This window comes from Anolis sagrei, chromosome 1, assembly GCF_037176765.1.
Source record: "Anolis sagrei isolate rAnoSag1 chromosome 1, rAnoSag1.mat, whole genome shotgun sequence".
Taxonomy (NCBI): Eukaryota; Metazoa; Chordata; class Lepidosauria; order Squamata; family Dactyloidae; genus Anolis; species Anolis sagrei.
The window spans coordinates 165919640-165941496 of record NC_090021.1 but is presented as its reverse complement, the minus strand read 5'-3'; the positions used below and the strand labels follow the sequence as shown (position 1 = coordinate 165941496).

The 21857-nt window shown below is 40.1% G+C and overlaps 1 protein-coding gene across 6 annotated transcripts in view; it reads left to right on the top strand.

Moving 5' to 3' along the window:
- The window catches only part of RAPH1 (Ras association (RalGDS/AF-6) and pleckstrin homology domains 1), a 78517-nt gene that overhangs the window by 43101 nt on the left and 13559 nt on the right, over positions 1-21857 (top strand). For 4 of the 6 annotated variants that reach the window (XM_067470137.1, XM_067470133.1, XM_067470142.1 and 1 more), the window contains 5 exons: positions 7374-7448; positions 13648-13725; positions 14620-14779; positions 19181-19302; positions 21505-21570. In XM_067470137.1, the coding sequence (XP_067326238.1) occupies positions 7374-7448; positions 13648-13725; positions 14620-14779; positions 19181-19302; positions 21505-21570 (501 nt within the window). The remainder of the gene's footprint in view (positions 1-7373; positions 7449-13647; positions 13726-14619; positions 14780-19180; positions 19303-21504; positions 21571-21857) is intronic. The other 2 variants (XM_060782923.2, XM_067470136.1) reach the window with 1 other exon arrangement.

The following is a 21857-nucleotide window of genomic DNA, read 5'->3' as shown; positions in this document are numbered from 1 at the left end:
TGGCGTGTGCTAGTTCAAAATAATTTAAAATGCTGTATAAGTCTAGAATTTTTAATCAAGAAATCAGCTCAAAAAACCTGGGTTGACTTATCCACAGGTCAATATAAGTCCTATACATTAACTATTATTTTTAAAAAGGAACAATTCCCTTATCTAAGTCATGTTGAATGGCAAGAGCTTAGCCTGTCCTTGGAGAATCTAAAAGAAGCACTACTCTTCCTTGTTCTCTCCATCACAGTGTTGCTCTGGTCTTCTAGAATATCTGGGTGGGGAAATGGTCATGGCAGCCAAGAGTGGCTGGTCCCCTGAGATGGCACTGGCACTTTTCTCTCTATGTGAAATGACCCTCAATTTATCTACAGGTCATATCAAAATCCATAATTTTGCCACCTCAAACCTACGTGAGGTGAATGCCTTGCTTCAAGGTAACGAGAATATAATAGAACAGCAAATGTTAAAAGCAACAGAGCAATACATCCAATTTAATTTGAAACCAAATTTAAAAGCCTAGAAATGGCAACATGAAATTTAGAGAATAGGCTTTCCAGAGCTGAACTATTATTCCTAAAAAGACTTTTCAAGCTTGATCTCCATAGACAAGGACATGCTTATAAGAATTTGCCTAAATTAGTGGTTCCCAGCCTTTGGTACTCCAGATATTTTGGACTTCATCTCCCAGATTTCCTAACAGTTAGCCAAATTGGCTAAAGATTTTGGAATTGAAATCTCAAATACCTGGAGAAGCAAGATTGGGAATGACTGTTCTAGATTTTCAGAAGCAGGCTTGTACGGAACTAGTTCTTGACAAAACGTGTAAATGGAATTCATTCCTTCTTGTATATTCTGCCACAGTTAATCACATAGACCGAGATCCTACACTATAATTGCATAGCAAAAATATAATGGCCATGCAGCTACACAGTGATTACTACTCTTGTTGTGAATAGCGATATTGCAGAACTGATCATATACTTGTCAGTGTGCTTGCTTACTGCCTCATTGACCATTTGCGGTGGCAATCTCATGCTAAGAAAGCTGTGGTTCGGACTTCCTCCACAGTGAATCAAAAGGTAATTTGGTGACAGCATTTACAAATAGTTACATTCAATGTATGGACTGTGCAACCATATGTCCATCAGTGATACTTACATAATCTCACTTGCACAAACATGAACTAAATATGAAAAGAAAAAGCAAAAAAAAAAAAGTGAACTTGTACTTCATTTTGCCTTCTGAGTAACAAGAAAATCTTAACCTTTAGATGTTTGTATTTCAGTAAATTCAGTTGGTTGAATCCTAGTAGTGTCCCGTCTTCTTGTTCATAAGACGTATTAGAAAGCCCTTGAGTGAATCAGTGTAAAGAATTATAGTGTCTACTATCTATAAAATCCTTACAAAATTCTTGTCTACCCAAATGTCCCCCAATTTCCGCCTACCAGTCAGGTGCTGCAGTGAGTAATGGAGAGGTGTTCCCCTATTGATCAGGAAGTAGCTGACTGACCTTCCCACAGACCCCACACACAAATGATTTCTGGTAGGGGGGGATTGTGATAGGAAACAGATCACAGTTGCTACCAGCAGCTACTGCCATAAGTGGGAGGTTGGCCCAGGCAATACTATGCAATTATGAACTAAGTTGCTTACATAGCTAAATAACAGACAGAGAATTTTGGCCATGGTTTCTTTCAGAAAAAAATAACAAAACAAATGAATCCCAAATTCACCTCCACAGACTTGGCTAGAATTCAGAGCCAGGCCTTTAAAAGCTAAGCTTTCCAAACCCTTTCCTGGACTGAACAAATCAGTCAGTTTTTGTTTCCTTCATTTTTAAAAAAAATCTCAAATATACACCAATCTGTAGACTCTTTCCAGAAAATAAGTGAATTATATTTTACCCATCTTAGTGAAAGCATTTTACTCTTTAGCTACTGAACAATGTTGCCATCTGCTGCCTAAAATTGGAATAAACTTTTCAAATTTACTGCATTTAAAATTGACTAGACTATCATGAAATATTTACATGTTAGCTGTATGCTAAAGTTTTTTAAGAGATTTCAAAACTGTTTTTGTAAGAGGCTTATAAAACCTTTTTCAGCTATTAATATAACAATAGCATTCCTAAAGATAATATTATTCAGTTCATTCATATTCAAGATACTTTATTATTGTGGGGTCAGGGATAAGATGAGAAAATCACAGCACAGCAGGTTGTTAGGGTGGAAGAAGCAGGTTATTGCAACTTCTGATGATTTCCTCTCATTTAAAAAAAAAACCTAATGTAAGGTTTTTCCTTCTTCCTTTTCTTATGAGTTCCCGGCTGTAAATATTTTCTGCATTCTCCAGTTCTTAAAGTCAAGTGATTCCTTGTTTTTACCAGAATTCTATGCTGAATCCAGCAATAGCCTTTGATTTGCCTGTTTAATTCCTTAACTGTCTTTATTCGTCGAGTAAGTCTTTTCTTCTGGACATACTTAAATTTTATTTTCTTAAAGGCATATTGAGTATTTGTTGTTTGCCTCATCCATCACCAGGACTAACAGGGGTACATCTGTGTATTTTTTATTTGGTTCTGCAAATACAGACAATAAATAGAACTTTTAGGAATAAAGTCCTATTCATTCTGTGCCTCACGCAATTATTTTGTGGTACGAAAGCATTCAATAACTTAAATGAGGGGAATCTATGGAAAGCAGCAAATCATTTGTCAGTTTCTCCACAGTTCAAAATACTGCATAATGGTTGAGATTCTCAAAAACCTCTCTGTAAACTACAAACCCCAGAATTCTGCAGGAGGCAGCCATAGGATTGAAAGCAGATACATATGATTTACATACTCTTTAAAATGTTAGCGTGATAAGGCACTAAGGCATTTTAGGGAATAAACAGGGACTGAGTTGTTGTAGGTTTTTTCAGGCTGTATGGCCATGGTCTAGAGGCATTCTCTCCTGACGTTTCGCCTGCATCTATGGCAAGCATCCTCAGAAGTAGTGAGGGACTACTTACTGGAAAGAAGCTGCTGTGATCGACTAAGGTCTTTCCCCTTGTCGATCAGAATCAAATGGCTAATGATTTCACTCCCCACTCACAAGAACATTTTCTGACATGAATTGTGACAAGGGTTCTTTTTCTGGCTGTTACTGGAGATTCCTGATGGGAGATAATTGCAGATAAAGTCGCTCAAATACGCCTTGAGCTTGACTCCAATTTCATCGCAGTGCCTGAAGAGGTGACGGAGGCATCTGCTTGTCCAATTTTGTGGGATTCTTTTAGGCTTGTTCTTCCTGAAACCGTAGAGGAGGTTCTTGGGGCTGTGAGGGCGACCACCTCACCTCTAGACCCATGCCCATCTTGGCTCATTAAATCAGCCAGGGAGGGGTTGCTTGATTGGTTTGTACTGATTATCAATGCATCGCTGGAGCAAGGGTTTTTTCCATCCAATCTGAAACAGGCTGTGGTTCGTCCACTCCTCAAAAAAGCCTCCCTTGACTCCACGGTGCTGAGTAACTACAGGCCAATCTCCAACCTCCCTTTTTTGGGTAAGGTGCTGGAGCGGGTGGTCGCCTCCCAGCTCCAGAGTTTCTTAAACGATACCAACTACCTAGATCGGTCACAGTCTGGCTTCAGGCCTGGTCATGGCACCGAGACAGCCTTGGTCACCTTGGTGGATGACCTCCGCAGAGAACTGGACAGGGGGAGTGTGACTCTGCTGGTTCTCCTGGACATCTCAGCGGCTTTCGATACCATCGATCATGGTATCCTTCTGGGTCGTCTCTCTGGGATGGGCCTTGGGGGTGCGGTTCTGTCGTGGCTCCGGTCTTTCCTGGAGGGTCGAACCCAGATGGTGAAGCTGGGAGACGCCTGCTCTGACCCCTGGCCTTTGACCTGTGGGGTCCCGCAAGGCTCTATCTTGTCGCCCATGCTTTTCAACATCTACATGAAACCGCTGGGAGAGGTCATCCGGAGTTTTGGAGTTGGGTGCCATCTTTATGCGGATGACACACAACTCTACTACTCCTTTCCACCTAATTCCAAGGAGGCTCCTCAGGTGCTAGACGAGTGCCTGGCCGCTGTGTCGATCTGGATGAGGAAGAACAAGCTGAAGATCAATCCCGACAAGACAGAGGTCCTCCTGGTCGATCGTAAACCGGATCGGGGTATAGGGTGGTTACCTGTGCTGGATGGGGTTACACTCCCCCTAAAGCCACAGGTCCGCAGTTTGGGTGTCCTCTTGGATTCTTCGCTTACACTTGAGGCTCAGGTGTCGGCGGTATCCGGGAGGGCCTTTGCGCAACTGAGACTTGTGCGCCAACTGCGACCATACCTCGTGAAGGCTGATCTGGCCGGGGTGGTCCATGCCTTGGTCACCTCTAGAATGGACTACTGCAATGCGCTCTACGTGGGGCTGCCCTTGAAGACGGCTCGGAAACTTCAATTGGTCCAGCGGGCAGTGGCTAGGATGCTAACTGGGGCTCATTATCAAGAGAGGTCTACCCCTCTGTTTAAGGAGCTCCATTGGCTGCCATTTATTTTCCGAGCCCAATTCAAGGTGCAGGTGCTTACCTACAAAGCCCTAAACGGTTTGGGACCACCCTACCTGTGCGACCGCATCTCCATCTACGAGCCCACACGCTCACTTCGATCATCTGGGGAGGCCCTGCTCGTGATCCCATCCACGTCGCAAGCGCGCTTGGTGGGGACACGGGACAGGGCTTTCTCTGTGGCGGCCCCCCGACTTTGGAACGCCCTTCCAAAAGATCTCCGACAGGCCCCTACCCTAGCAGTTTTCAGAAGGAATTTAAAAACTTGGCTGTTCCGCTGTGCCTTCTCAGAATAGGAACCCCCATCCCAAGCCATAGTAGCACTTTAGCACAACTAATGTCGCTGCACACCGCACTTTTATCCTACGTTCCTCCTACCATTTCAGCACTTTTTACCCTGTACCCCATTGCACCGGCCGAGCCAGTTTTAAATAATGTCTTGATGTATTGCCATTGTTGTTGTTTTGCTTAATTGTTTGATTTGCTTTGTTTATTGTTGTGTTACGTTTTTTATTGTATTGTGTTTTGAGGCTTCGGCCTGTGTAAGCCGCATCGAGTCCTTCGGGAGATGCTAGCGGGGTACAAATAAAGTTAATAATAATAATAATAATAATAATTGAAATGGCATCCAACAGCTTATCAAGTGACAAGGCAATAGACCCCCATCAATCACAGTGGCTGCTTCTCAGTAAAAAAGGAATTGGAAGGAAAACGTTGAACTTGGATTGTTGGATGTAATGTGTAGTCCTTTTAAGAAAGTGACTAGTTTTTATTTTTGCACAGAAGACATCAGAACTTGGCAGAACCAACCAACTTTTAACATCCAGTAATGAAGAGAATTATTAATATGCTTTCCCCGATATCAATTTCTTCCTACTTTCAGTTTTTTGCCTTGTCTGGTCTTGCAATGCTGTACATTCAAAGAGAGCTCAACTGGAGACACGTGGTCTTGGGGGTCACAGAAGCAGTCTTGGGGAGCCAACGTTGCCCACCCATGGCTAAAATTATGGAACAATGTGGAACTAAATCAAATTAGCCAATTTTATCTTTATTCTCTTGTGTAAATGAAGTGTCCATTGTGTTTTACAAAACAGGTTGCTTTTGAGTGCATAAGGCTAATCTGGGATTAGTTTGGCATCTGCTTGGCAGCTGCAGACAGATTTTATACCGCCTCTCTGGTTGACCTAGGCTGACCAGAGTCTGCATCTGTAATGGGCTTAAAAGGTGAGGGTGATCTGTTTGTGTTAGGGTTCAGTTGCCTTTGCACAAGAGGCTACAAGAGGATCAACTGATTACACAGTCTAGGTGGATCTTTTAATGAAGCAGAGTCAATTCCAAGTATCAGAGTTGCTGTCCCTAGCAGTGTAGTGCAACAAATCTGAGTACGAAAGAAACTGAATGGATTCATAATCCAGGATTGGCCAGACTTCAAGTTTGCAATGTCTTACAAACAAACAAACAGCAAACCAAGAATGTGTAATCCAGAGCCTGGTATGAAAACCCAAACCTAGATGTTGGTTCTAAGTATTATATTTGAATATTAATGCTAAACAGAATGAGGCAAAATAGTATATTGGTTTGAGTATTTGGATTATGACCTTTTTTGTGTGTGTCAGGATCGACTTGAAAAACTGCAAGTCGCTTCTGGTGTGAGAATTGGTTGTCTGCAAGGATGTTGCTCAGGGTATGCCTGGATGTTTTACCATCGTATGGGAGGCTTCTTACATGTTCCCGCATGAGAAGCTGGAGCTAACAGACGGGAGCTCATCTGCTCCCTGGATTCGAACTGCCGACCTTTCAGTCAGCAGTCCTGCTGACACAACGGTTTAACCCATTGCACCACTGGGGGCTCCTGGGATTACGACCCTAGGGACCAGGGTTCAAATCCTTGATCATGGAAACTGACCGGGTGAGTTTCGGTATATGTCTCACCCTCTCAGCCTCACAGGAAGGCAAAGGTATCATCCCCTTTGAACAAATCTTGCCAAGAAAACTTTGTAATAGATTTGTGTTAGGGCTTCCATAAATCGGAACTGGATTGAAGGCACACAAAAACACACACTAACCATAGTGCATAGACTTTCCACACAGAAATCCATTTCTGCTTAATGCTTCATTTTCATTCATTCCATTAGAATTTGTTTTTGGGGAGAGTCATTCTGTTTTTACTGCTGAGTAACAGAGTTAGAAATCCTTGCTGATCTTCTTGAGATCATCCAGAGATCTACATGTATTTATCTCCTACCTTTTCCTAGTTCAGGATTTAAGGAGGTTTACAATAAAGTTTACATTCTGCCCATTCATATTCTAGCACAAAAATCCATACTACTAATTTATACATGCCTGTGCATAACAGTTGAAAGTTTTTCCATGGATTTTCATGTAACATCATGCTTCATCCACTCAAGGAGTCAAGTGTGTTAACCTGTTGTATGAAAATGTGTAGCTTTTAATTTGAAGCAACTCTGCCTGAAATATAGTTAGTGGTGTATACTAACATGTTTTTAGTTGCTTAAAACAAAAGAGCACAAAGTCCTTGCTAATTGTATACTTACGTAGTGTTTGACTCTGCAATATTTTTGTAAAATCGCTAACAGGTAGCTCATGGGGTTACAGCTTCAGAATGAAGTTTATAGATCTTCATTGCACAGGCATATAAAATCTCTTGATTGCTTGCTTGCTTATTTTCAGCTTGAAATTCACTTAGAATCCTCTCTTAGTGCTTCATGTGGAAAAGAAGAAAAGATGCCACCTGTCTGCTGCTAATCATACACTATAAATTTACTTCACTGGCTTTCTTTTGACTTAATTTCTTTCTTTTCTTTTCTGCACAAGCACTCCTATTTGGACAGGGAAACCTCCCTTCTTCTGAGAAACATTGCAGGAAAGCCTTCTCATTTGCTGACCAAGGTGATTCTCTTACTTCTCACCTGCATGTGATCATTTTCTTAAAGTGGTGTTCTTGCTGTGTGTGCATGTCTATACATTTGGACTTTATTTCTGATAGTTTGTGTGTTTGTGAGAATAACTTGTCCTCTGTTCGGAGGGGAGGAAGTCTTTATTTTAAAGTACACTTTTTTGTCTAAATCTATATATTATTCATGTGTCCTTTTCTGGGATGAACCCATTAAAATTACAAATAATCTTCAGAGAAAGTAAGCATTGTCAAAATGGAATTTTTCCTTTTAATAAAAATCAGTGAACTGTTCTGTTTAATAACAAATCCATGTTGTGCTACAGGATGAAATTAGTTTGCTGTTTGTAATTTCTTTCTATGTGGCATAATGCTTTTGCTAAGAGCATTTATAAAACCTGGTTTGTTCATAGTGTGTTGCTCCATCCAAAACATCACAATTACAGTTTGCACCATTTCTATGCCAGGAACGAATTACATGAATTAATGTAATATGAGTGGTATGGTATCTATTTGGTGCATTTAAATGCTGCTTCTCAAATCCAATTTTTTTGCATAGCATCTGCAGCATGCCCAAATAAAGAGGAGTGGGCAAGAGAATGTGGTTCTGAACTAGAAGTTGAAGACTGAAAATTCAGTGTTTACACACTGATTGGGAGTTTTTTACTGGCTGCTTTGCATTTTTGAAAATTGCAGATTCCGAAGTTACTCAGAATCTAAATGCAACTCAAAGTGTTTAATTGCAGCTCCCAATTGACTATGCTAGCCTATTCTGCTAGAACTTACAGTTCAGTAGTATCTGGAGGATTACACCATTCCCACCCTGGCCAACAGGATTTCACAAGAGAAGTATTGTCAGTTAGTTTCCTGCAAAGTAGAGGTTCCAGATTTAGAAATCTGTTTTTCGTTTAAGTGTGAGGTAAACTTTTTTTTTTTTTGTATTCTGTACTTAGTCCCTGGCATTTGTTATTATTGGCATGAAGGCCCAGATGTACAGAGTAAATAGTAAATCCTCAATGAAAATGGGTTCCCCGAAGCCATTGCCTGTGTTGTGAAAGGTTTCTGTAATATACCATTATTTTCTATATTACCAAATTGTTAAACAGCGATTTAATTAAATATTGGACATTGCCTCCAAAAACTACCACAGTTCAGTGATAAAAATGTATATTGTTTTGAAGTAGCATCAAGGATCTGGTTTGGACCAAAGCAATTGCCCCTTTCCAATAAAAATAAGCAGTGAGTTCCATGAAGAGCTATTTTCTAGAGCAGCAGAATAGAACTCATCAGTCCATTGGTGCATTGTCAGTTAGTTTAGTTTAATTGTAGTTCTTTATAAGCAAATAATGGGTTTGATGTGAGAGTGTGTGTGTGTGAATGGGGAAAAAACTTTCATCCTCGCTTCCATTCATCTAAAGTCTAGATAGCTTTTAATGAGCAATTGCTATAGGCTGTTCTCACCCAGTATGAACCCACTTCACAAGTAATCAAATTGTCATAAAGACTAATCAGTGAGTCACTGCAACATTAGCAGTTGTTTTCCTTGTGCATCTGGTGGGCTGTCCAAGACTGTGAAACACATAGGGTTTATTCATCCTTAGTATCAGACAAAATTCAATAATAATAATAATAATAATAATAATAATAATAATAATAATAATCAACTTCATTTATATCCCGTTCCTATCTCCCCAAGGGGACTCATTCTAAAACATTCTAAAAGATTTGCAAAAACCCTTCAATTATTTTAAAGTGCTTGAATGTATTATTGTTTTAATGTTTTGTGAACCACTATATGGAAACATTGCCCTAAAATGTCATTATAGAAATAGTTTAAATAAATGAACATTGCAATAACCCTGAAGGACTTCTTGAATTATAGTATCAGTTATTTTCACTAATGGCTGGAATAGAAGAACTGCTTAGGGGGCTTCTGCTGGGATAATAGACGACCTGTTTCCTAAGAAAGGAGTTTAATGAAATTGAGGGCTGAGAAAAATTAAACTTAAAATCCTTTAGAACTAGCTGTGCAACAGTTTTCATTCTAGATATCGTATTTATGTTAGGAAACTGCGCAGTAGTATATTGTTTTTCAAAATATATAGGAGGGGGAGAGAATGTAACCAGAATATATTAATGATTATTTGTGATTCTCCAACAATGTATAAATGTGCTTACATTCAGTTAGAGAGTTGACAGTGTCACAGTAAATAATTCCCTGATGTGCAGTTGCCCAATTGGCAAACGGTTTTAAAATAGTTTTCCTTCTTGGTTGGAGGGAAAATGTAAACTATAGTATGTCAGTGAAGATTATAACAGCAAACTAGGCTTGTTCAAATTAGTTAGAAATGTGTGAAACATGGTACATACAGATGCATGGAAGCACAGGGAGCATTGCTATGGTACGGGTCATGGTTTGGCTTTACATATAAACTAATGTATGGTGGCTACAATGATGTGACTGTAAACATGAAATTTAGTTTATTGTTCCTATTGCACTATGTAACATGATTTTTGTCCCTGGGTTATAAATGTCATTTCCTAAGTGGTTCCATCATAAAAACATGGAAAAGTTTATTAAACTGCAAAAACTTGTTTTTGTGGGACATCCTGCAGCACATTTTGCTATAGTTTTTCAATAAATGTCTCACCAAGCTTCAATTCAATATGATGTGTGGCAGGCACAAAAACTCCTCACACACAACCCCCCCCCCCCCGGAAAAAAAAGTAATTAAGAAGTCATGAGCAGTGTAATAACTAATGCAACAAGTTAATTGTTTAAAATAATCACCATGACCGACAGGCAAACAGAAAAATTAAATGATTACTTCTGAAAATGTAATGAGTAGTGGAAAAACTTTTGAAAAATAAATTTTGAACCTCGGACTTAGAGAACATTATTCAAAAGAATAACTTTCCTGTTGTATGGTTCTATTTATTTTCATTCTTGCAGGTTAATCTGTTCACTTTCCTTCCTTACATATCCTACATAACACTCATTGGAAAAAAATTATCTGTTCCATAAATAATAGTGATAACACTATGTAACAAAACATTTGAAATATTTTCTGTTCTTGATTTGAAATCATTATTCCTGTTTAATTGTATGATACTTACTTTGAAAGTAGTTTCTATACTCCAGAAACTTTGTTTCAGATTCATAAGACAATTACATTAAATTATTCTCAAAAGGAACTTTTGAAAATAACTTGTTAAACTTATAAAATGATCTTACTCTTACAGTAGGAGCCCCTGGTGGCGCAGTGGGTTAAACCCTTGTACCGGCAGGACTAAAGACCGACAGATCGCACGTTCAAATCCGGGGAAAGCGCAGATGAGCTCCCTCTGTCAGTTCCAACTCCTCATGCGGGGACATGAAAGAAGCCTCCTATAAGGATGATAAAACATCATCTGGCCGTCCCCTAGGCAGTGTCCTTGCAGATGGCCATTTCTCTTACACCAGAAGCGACTTGCAGTTTCTCAAGTCACTCCTGACACAACCAAAAAAAAACCCCTCTTACAGTGGGTTTAAAATGACAGTTTGTTACACTCTCGCGATCCAAAAAAGCTTTGAATAGTTAAACCCCTTAATTATGTTACTTGTAAATTGTAATTTCTAAGCTCTGGTCTAGATTGATAGATTGATAGATAGACAGATAAATATAGGCAGAGCTTAATGTATTTTGACAACATTCTTCAGCCATACGGAGAACACCGTTAGTTACTTCCAACATACAGACCTATTCAGTTAATTGTGGAATGGTGACTTGACACGCAAGGTAAATTTCGGATATAGGCCTGAGTGATACAGAACCTCGAGAAGGCAGTTTTATCATCAGTGGAAATGAATTCAAGAAAACTGGTTCAATATGTAGGTTTTTCACTGTTTAGTAACTAGATATACTCGGTTTCACCTGGAACCACTGCCCACCTACTTCCTTTTTTTCTCCAGCTCTGAAAAGGCCTACCTTTCTTCCCTTCTTTTTTCTTCCCATTTTCTCTTCTCTCCCCTCCCCTCATACCCTTTCCTCTTTCTATTCTCACATTTCTTTACTTCCTTCCCTCTATTCTTCCTTTTTCATTCTTCCCCCTACTTCTCTTTTTCTTTCTTTCTCTTCTCTTCTCTTCTCTTTCTCCCCTCCCTTTCTCTCATGCACATGTCACCTTTTTGTCAGTGACATCACAGGGCGGCACTTCACCAAACAACAGTCTTTGAGGTACAAACAGACAAACAAATATACATACACACTTTGACTTTTATACATATCGATAAGCACTTAAATAACAGGAATAGCTGGGCAGTCAGTCACACAGCTTTTGGTCTGATTGTCTACAATCCCTCTCATTAGTTCAATGTTAAAGAATCAAATGACCCTCCTCAGCAGATACTGGTGATAGATCAATGAGAATGCTGACCTCTGAGCGTGTTTTAAGCTCACAAAGTCATGCTTTGTTTGCAAAGCTGTTGCGCCATTACTGGCTTTTTGTCCATTTATTTTGTAGATAGGAGGGAATGGAATAATCAGTGGTGAACTTTGCTCATCTAATCCTAACATGTTTATGCATTTAAAGCATTTTTATCCCTCCATTCAGCCAAAAGAAAATATCCTAGAGTGGCCCAAACATGGTTAATTTGACAGTTCTCTGCCCTCAGGCTTACAGTCCAAAAAGGCAGAAAACACAAGAAAAAAGGAGGTTGGGAAGTAGATATTGGGAATTCCATCTATTTTTTTTTTAAATTGCCTATGAATCAGTCTTACTGTGCTCCAGTAAAACAACCTTTCCACAGGCAAATAGGCCAGGAGTAGACATACTATACATTTTGAAATGGAATAAAATATTATTCTATCACCCCATTGAATACAACACCAGGGGAGATTTTATTTTAGTCTGTAAGCCTCTGTTCTTTCTTACATCAGGTGTTTAGGGCTATACTACTGAGTATACTACTGAAAAACATGTTAAGGAAGCAGGTGTGAATGGTTGGCCAAAGACACTTCTTGGGTTGAGAGATATCATGGTTGGTTGTACCCCTTCTGCTATTGCAGAGTGAGGCACAAAACAGGACAGGAAATGCTGTGCCGTACCTGATGAATTCTGTGGGACCCACCTGTAGCACAGAATTCTCAATTCAGGCATATTTTCTTTTGAATAAGCAGCATCAAATGTGGTCATCCTTGAAGTTGTTGTAAGTTTTTGGGGCTATGGCAGGCATCCTCAGAGGTTGTGAGGCAAAACGTCAGGAGAGAATTCTGGATCATGGCCATCCAGCCTGGAAAACTCACAGCAACCAGTGATTCCGGCCATGAAAGCCTTCGAAAACACATAGTCCTCCTTGAAATTGAGGATATTTAAGGGAGTTCCTGTAAAGGAGGATGTGACCTTTGAGCATTACATTATCTTCTATACTTTTTTTCATATACATTTAATTCCTGATGAAATTTGTGCTACAAAATTGTAATGCTAGCTTCGCTTTTCAAGCCACATGAAACCATCTTAATGCCAAATAAGAATGGACTCTTGCACCAGCTTAATTATGTCCTTTGTTTTCTGCCTAATTGCCTATTCAGATAATGTTTCAGGCCTATTTATCGTTGCTGCTATCAATCTGCCTCGTCACTTTCATCTAAGATGATTGTGTTCCTTATGAACAAGGCCATTGCTATCAGCAGCTGTTGCCTTTTCCACTATTCATTGTAGTACAAACTGAAAATGATGGGACAGGAAGTAGCTACATGTGGCTAGAAGAGCACGTATATAGAAAGATGCACTTTGGAAGGGCAACTTTCGTGAAAAGGGCTTGTGTCTTTGTTAGATCAGGTAAAACCAAACACCGATAGCATAAATATATATACTTTAAAAAGAATGGCTTAACATAGGTGCTGCCTTTGATAAGAGAAGAAGTAATTTTAAAATGGGAAGACACTTAGTTGGAATTTGTGCATTATATAGTTGGAATTTGTGCATTATAACTGAAATATCTTGAAATACTTACAACTGGGAAGGTGGGAGGAAAGGCTGATGGGATGGATAAGGGAGCCAACCAATAGTATGCTAGACTGCAAAGGGGGCGAGGGGTTGCCTTTCGGTTTTGTCCAGCGATTGTTGCAAGTAAGCAGTTAGTATTGGAAAGATAGAAGTACTTAAAACTTTGCTTGGTATCAGCTAGTTAAATAAAAGTTTCTTTTCTCACAGGAGGAACAAGCTGCAAAGTTAAAGGCTGAAAAGATCAGGGTTGCCTTAGAGAAGATTAAAGAAGCACAAGTTAAGAAGGTAAATCTTAGTTCCATCTTTATGCAGTGTATAATTGAAGTCTGATCTGAAATACTAGGGTTTTTTTTCTTTTTGAGTGTATTCTTTCACTTACACATACACATTGCGATATGCAATGCAATCCCCCCTTACCCATAGATTCAATATCTATGGTTTCATTCCCACTTTCCCAAACCACCCCTTCTCCCCTGTGAGGGTTTGTCGGCCTCTCGAGGTCTTCCTGTATTATTTTGCAGTATGCTTCCCTGACAAGTGTAGGCAAAATGTAGGATTCAGTATAATCCTTGGTTTCAGGTATCCAGAAGGTGGTAGCAGTGATCTTGGAACATATTCCCCAGGGATATGCAGGTTGTACTGTATTCACGTCACCCTTTTATCTTGAGTTATCCTCCAAAGTGTTGCTGAAGCTTACATCATATCACAATCTAGTCCTTGACTTCTGAAGATAGTATTAATAAGGGGACTCTATCACTGATTCATTTGATTTCATAAAATGCCTCTTTTAATTGTAAGTACTAAATCATATGTTCCATATCAGTATTTGTGGTTCTAACCCAACATTGTGGTGTGTTCACATAAGCAGTGAAATGTCATTGCTTTTACAGAGAACTGTAATCATTGATATTTTTTGTCTATTGATGACTTGGATCTCCCTTACTTTACAAGTATTAAATATGTTTTTAGATACCAACAGGACAATTATAGGCATTTGCAGATTAGTAATTCACTCAGCCAAAATTCTAGGTGCCACATTTATGGATTATTGAAAGTAATTGACAGCAAAATAGTTCTAAACAGAAAATACTTCAGTGCAAAACAGATAGCATAATCTGTATGGTTTTGAGTTCTGCTTGTCTGATTCTCAACCCCCTTCTTCCTTTTCTCCATGTACAGCTTGTAATACGAGTCCATATGTCTGATGACAGCTCCAAGACAATGATGGTAGATGAAAGGCAGACAGTACGGCAAGTGCTGGATAACTTGATGGACAAGTCTCATTGCGGGTTTAGTTTAGACTGGTCTCTGGTGGAAACCATCTCAGAATTACAAATGGGTTAGTAAATCTTGAAATATTGGTTATTCTCAATTGATACAGTATGTTGCTGGTATCTAATCATCTTAAAGGATTCTTTGCCAGCTTGATCATGTATTTGAGTTTTCAATTTTCAAAATTTGTTTCATCGCAGCTCAGGGACTTGTAGAATTGGAGTCGTCTTTTTAAATTCCAGGAAGTTATCTGATGTGTTTTTTAAAAATGTAGCTGTTTCTCATGAGGGCAATTCAAAAATGTCATAGCAAAAGTTAGGAGGAGATCATAATTGAAAGAGAAAATATGTGAATTTCAGAATGACTTATTTAGATAATGAGGTGGACCCTTCTATCCTTTTTACCTCAGTATGCTGTTGTTCCCTTGCATGTTCTGTTTCCAGTGACTCCTTTCTGTTTCTCCTTCTAGTCATTCTGCTTTTCGCTTCCCTTTAGAAGCTTCCATGTTGACAGTGTGCTTGTGTTTTTACAACTTGAAAAATTTGTCATGGTGTAAATAAAGGACCTCTGTGGGTATTTCATTTCAGCTTTAGGATAGCTTTCAGCAGCAACCAATTCTGAACATGATCCAGCTTCTATTTTGTTACAATGCATTTTGTTAGACAAAACTACGCTTGGCTTTGCAAGTTTTACAAAAGAAATAAATTCTATATAGGAGGAATGGAAATTACGGGCTGCACGGACCACCAGAGCTATTTCTGCAGTCCCACCCAGAGAATATGTATTATTTATGTACAGATGGTACATGTGGAGACCCTGTTTACATGCAAACATTTCTTTATATCTGTGGTTTTAAAAGAGTGATAGGCTGCTATTATATGAAATCGGATCTATGTCATTTAGGGATATGGACTATAATGACCAAGTCCAGAGAAAACCACAAGACAAAGAGAGAGACAACATTTCTATATTGGAATGGCTGGCTCTAATTTTACAAAATAAGTGAAATATTTGCTGCAGCAAAGAAGCTCGTGTTCTTTCATAATTGGATTAAATATGATTTGGACTGTAGTTTGTTTTTATTATTGATATTGATAGAAAAAGCACCTGTGCATACCAGGTGGTTTATGTTGTTGTTGTTCATTCGTTCAGTCGTCTCCGACTCTTCGTGACCTCATGGACCAGCCCACGCCAGAGCTCCCTGTCAGCTGTTACCACCCCCAGCTCCCTCAAGGTCAGTCCAGTCACTTCAAGGATGCCATCCATCCATCTTGCCCTTGGTCGGCCCCTCTTCCTTTTGCCTTCCACTTTCCCCAGCATAATTGTCTTCTCTAGACTTTCCTGTCTCCTCATGATGTGGCCAAAGTACTTCAACTTTGTCTCCAGTATCTTTCCCTCCAGTGAGCAGTCGGGCTTTATTTCCTGGAGGATGGACTGGTTGGATCTTTTCGCAGTCCAAGGCACTCTCAGCACTTTCCTCCAACACCACAGCTCAAAAGCATCGATCTTCCTTCGCTCAGCCTTCCCTAAGGTCCAGCTCTCACATCCGTAGGTGACTACAGGGAATACCATGGCTTTGACTAGGCGGATCTTTGTTGCCAGTCTGATGTCTCTACTCTTCACTATTTTATCGAGACTGGGCATTGCTCTCCTCCCAAGAAGTAAGCGTCTTCTGATTTCCTGGCTACAGTCTGCATCTGCAGTAATCTTTGCACCTAGAAATACAAAGTCTGTCACGGCTTCCACGGTTTCTCCCTCTATTTTCCAGTTGTCAATCATTCTTGTTGCCATAATCTTGGTTTTTTTGACGTTTAGCTGCAACCCGGCTTTTGCGCTTTCTTCTTTCACCTTGATTAGAAGGCTCCTCAGCTGCTCCTCGCTTTCGGCCATCAGAGTGGTGTCATCTGCATATCTGAGGTTGTTAATATTTCTTCCAGCAATTTTCACCCCAGCTTTGCATTCATCCAGGCCCGCACATCGCATGATGTGTTCTGCATACAAGTTAAAAAGGTTGGGTGAGAGTATGCAGCCTTGCCGTACGCCTTTCCCAATCTTGAACCAGTCTGTTGTTCCGTGGTCAGTTCTGACTGTTGCTACTTGGTCCTTGTATAGATTCCTCAGGAGAGAGACAAGGTGGCTTGGGATGCCCATCCCACCAAGAACTTGCCACAATTTATTATGATCCACGCAGTCAAAGGCTTTAGAATAGTCAATGAAGCAGAAGTAGATGTTTTTCTGAAACTCCCTGCCTTTCTCCATTATCCAGCAGATATTGGCAATCTGGTCTCTCGTTCCTCTGCCTTTTCTAAACCCAGCTTGAACATCTGGCAACTCTTGTTCCATGTATTGCTGGAGTCTTCCTTGCAGGATCTTGAGCATTACCTTACTGGCATGAGAAATAAGGGCCACTGTACGGAAGTTGGAGCAGTCTTTCGCATTTCCCTTTTTTGGTATGGGGATATAAGTTGATTTTTTCCAGTCTGATGGCCATTCTTGTGTTTTCCATATTTGCTGGCAAATGGCATGCATCACCTTGACAGCATCATCTTTTAAGATTTTAAACAGTTCAGCTGGGATCCCGTCGTCTCCTGTTGCCTTGTTGTTAGCAATGCTTCTTAAGGCCCATTCAACCTCACTCCTCAGGATGTCTGGTTCTAATTCATTCACCACACCGTCATAACTATCCTCAATATTATTATCCTTCCTATACAGATCTTCTGTATAGTCTCGCCACCTTCTCTTGATCTCTTCAGCTTCTGTTAGGTCCCTGCCATCTTTGTTTCTTATCACACCAATTTTTGCCTGAAATTTACCTCCAATGTTTCTAATTTTCTGGAAGAGGTCTCTTGTCCTTCCTATTCTGTTGTCTTCTTCCGCTTCCATGCATTGCTTATTTAAAAATAGTTCCTTATCTCTTCTGGCTAACCTCTGGAATTGCGCATGTAACTGGGCATATCTCCCCTTATCACTGTTTCCTTTTGCTTTCCTCCTTTCTTGGGCTACTTCCAGTGTCTCAGCAGACAACCATTTTGCCTTCTTGGTTTTCTTTTTCTTTGGGACGTACTTTGTTGCCGTCTCCTTAACAATGTCGCGGACTTCTGTCCATAGTTCTTCTGGGACTCTGTTTACTAAATCTAGTCCTTCAAATCTGTTCTTCACTTCCACTGTATATTCGCTAGGAATGTTAGTGAGATCATATCTAACTGGTCTGTGTATTTTCCCTGATCTCTTTAGTTTTATTCTAAATTGAGCAATAAGAAGTTCGTGATCTGAGCTACAGTCAGCCCCAGGTCTTGTTTTCACCGACTGGATGGATGTCCGCCACCTTTGGCTGCAAAGGATGTAGTCAATCTGATTTCGGTGTTGACCATCTGGTGAGGTCCATGTATAAAGCCGTCTTTTAGGTTGTTGGAAGAGAGTGTTTGTTATACACAGCGAGTTTTCCTGGCAAAATTCTATCAGCCTGCGTCCCGCTTCATTTTGTTCTCCCAGACCATGCTTGCCTGTGATCCCAGTTGTCATTCGACTTCCCACCTTGGCATTCCAGTCTCCTGTAATGAAAATAATGTCTCTTTTTGGTGTATTATCCAGTAGGTCCTGCAGATCCTCATAGAACTGATCTACTTCTGCTTCTTCAGCAGCTGTGGTTGGGGCGTATATTTGGATCACTGTAATGTTGAAAGGCTTTCCTTGCACTCTAATTGAGATCATTCTGTCATTTTTTGGGTTGTATCCAAGCACCGCTTTAGCTAATTTCTTATTAATTATGAAGGCTACTCAATTTCTTCTATGTTCCTCTTGTCCACAGTAGTAGATCTTGTGGTCATCTGATGTGAAGTGGCCCATTCCAGTCCATTTCAGTTCGCTGACCCCCAGAATGTCTATCTTTAGTCTTGACATCTCACCAATAACAACATCCAGTTTGCCCTGGCTCATAGATCTTACATTCCAGGTTCCTATGGTGTGTTGATCTTTAGAGCATCGGATTCGTCGTTCACCTCCAGTACCGTCGGCCGCTAGCCTTCCTTTCGGCTTTGAGCTAGCTGCGTCATCACATCTGGGGCTAGTTGAACTTATCCTCTGCTCCTCCCCAGTAGCATTTTGGCCATCTTCCGACCTGGGAGTCCCATCTTCCAATGGCATACCGACATATCTCTGGTTGTACTGGTCCATTTAGTTTTCTTGGCAAGGATACTGGAGTGGTTTGCCATTGCCTTCCCCAGGGATCACGCTTGGTCTGACCTCTCTGCCACAACCGTCCCGTCTTGAGTGTCCCTTCACGGTTTCGCTCATGACATCATTGAGGTGCTCAAGCTCCAGCGCCCCGACAAGGCGGTGATCCTTTGCTGGAGAGGTGGTTTATAGAAGTTATATAATTGAAAAATATGTATCTTTTCTAATACAAGCAAAAACAAGAGCCTGGGCTTTCATGCTTTAAATATTTATTATGTCTTTTGTAATTGTGTAGAGCGAATTTTCGAAGACCATGAAAATTTAGTTGAAAACCTCCTCAACTGGACAAGAGACAGCCAAAATAAACTTATGTTTGTTGAACGTATAGAAAAATATGCACTTTTCAAAAATCCTCAAGTAAGTATGATACTTTTTCTGCTACCTGTTCTTCATTTTAGTGCATTAAATTCGATTCACTCAGGAGGAAATATTGACAGAATTTAATTAAACAAAAATTACAGAAAAAAGTAATGGGAGGGATTTTCATGAAACATTGAATGCAGGGTTGGGGAGCCTCACATTCTTCAACTTAATCTGGCTTTCTTGGGTAGTCTTGAGGACATAACCTCACAGTCAATGCCTTTTTCCCCGTAAGACCATTTGGTGGTTTTGTGTGGGCCTCTTCCCATTCCAGAAACTTGATATGCCTCTCTGGATTCTCAGTTATATTCAGTAAGAGCTTGAAGCAAAATTATGGCAGCATTTTTAGCTGCACTTTTTTGCTTTTGGCCCTGTTTACCACTGGATTCTTTTTCAAATGGAAGTCAACCCTTGGACTGAAAGTAGGTCCCTAACTGGATTTATTTGTTTGAGGGAAATAATTTTCACGAACATTTGAGGAACCTTCCAAGTTGATTATTCGTCTTGGGAAAGCCTTTGCCTGAGGTGCAAAGGGCAATTGACAGATGTTCCTCTCTAACACTGTGGTGCTTGCTCAGGCCTCTAGCATTTTACATTTTTTTGGACACTGGTTAGAATGCAAGGGATGTACCCTGGGAGTGAAGCTGGATAAACATGTTAGAAGTATATCATCCTGCGTGATGTACAGCAATGGAGGTAGAGGAAAAAGAATTTTAGTCTTATCCCAGTTGCTAGAGATGGCAATTCTGTATGTCATTACATTGGCTACTTATCAACATGTGTTAGGCCATAATCCTATATAGCTTAGCATGGCATAGCAGTTCCACATACAGCAGGGAAAGCGATATACTGACATCCTTTACTTACTGATGAGCCTCTGAAGCCCCCTTCCCCTTACCTTTCCACATCTTGGACAGAATCACATAATCATCTTGATATGTCCAGATCACCATGATATGATTGTAAAAGTACTGAGCCCTCCATAGGACCCAGATGGGTGTCTATTTTGCACATGGATGTGGAAATGTAGCCAGATCCTTCTGCAGTTCTACCTGCTCTCCACAAAGCACATGTGTGAGAGAGGTTTTAGAAGCTGTTCAGTAAGTCAGGAGGACTTTGTAGCAACCTCCAAATGCTCAGAGAAGTAAGGGAAACATACCACCTTTCATGGGTCACCTGCTATACAGCTATACAGATGCCTGCTATACAGCTATAACGTGAGATACTAGTATCCAGCATTTTCCATGAGCGCTGGCATGGTTTCTCATAGAACATTGATCCTATCTAGTCTTAGCTTATAATGAATTTATAATTACTGTATATACTCGAGTATAAACCTAGGTTTTTCATCACATTTTTATGCTGAAAAAGACCCCCTTAACTTATACTCAAGTGAGGGTTCTGGCAGGAAGATGTGGGGCTGAAAAAAGCCCTTTGCAGGGCTTCTACCAGCTGCATGCCTCCCCTTTCGGCACAGCAACCTAGATGGTTCTCTGTGCTGAGACAAGAGGAAAGGAAGGCGTGCGGCCTCTCTTCTTGGCATAGCAGCCCAGCTGGGTTGCTGTGCGGAGATGAGAGGAGAGGAGAAGCTGCATGTCTCAATTAATGTAAGTTTATTGGTATCTATTTTTAATTTGAAATTTACCAGTACGTGCTGCATTTTCCACCGTAGGCTTATACTTGAGTCAATAAGTGTCCCCAGTTTTTGTGGTAAAATTAGGTGCCTGAGCTTATATTTGATTTGGCTTATATTTGAGTATATACAGTACATCTTGGTGGTTTCTTAGATCAGTGGCTGCTCCAATTCTACCATTCTGGAAGGTTTGGGCTGAGGTTTTTTTCTAGAATTATTATACATTTACAAGGGAGGGAGGCCTGTTGAAAACTGAGGCTTAATTTTGAGTCAATGTCTGTATAGTTTAAAATGTTAAGCAATTTTTCTATCACTGGGAGAGATATGAAAATAGCTATTTCTGTGCTGTGCATTATTTCTCTCACAACACACACACACACACACATATTATAAAACTTACTGTTAATATCTAAAACCCAAGGAGGATAAAATACCGAATATTGCAACTTCCTTGTTTTTGGAAGCCTAGAATTCACACTCATTGAGGAGGAGAAGTGATAGGATAACAGTTGAACTTCTGAATTCTTCTAGATGCTACAAATGATGTCTCAATTTCTTTCTTACAGAATTATCTTCTTGGGAAAAGGGAAACCTCTGAAATGGCAGACAGGAACAAAGAAGTACTACTGGAGGTAAGATATTCCACAATGTTAATGAGATAGCAGTCATTTTACTACCATAAATGACTGCCATTTATAGTGCCTGGATTTATGGGGGAATAGTTCCTGAACTTACTGTGGAAATAGGAAGCCATAGATAATAGCAATCCCTGTTGAATTGAACATCTGCCAGAAGTAACCATAAGGTCTTACTGGAAGATCTAGAAATTCCTCAAAGTTTTGCACAAGTCTTCCAGTGGGTTGAAAATTCATAGTATATTGCTATTTGTAATATAGTTGTTTATTATTACCTTACATTA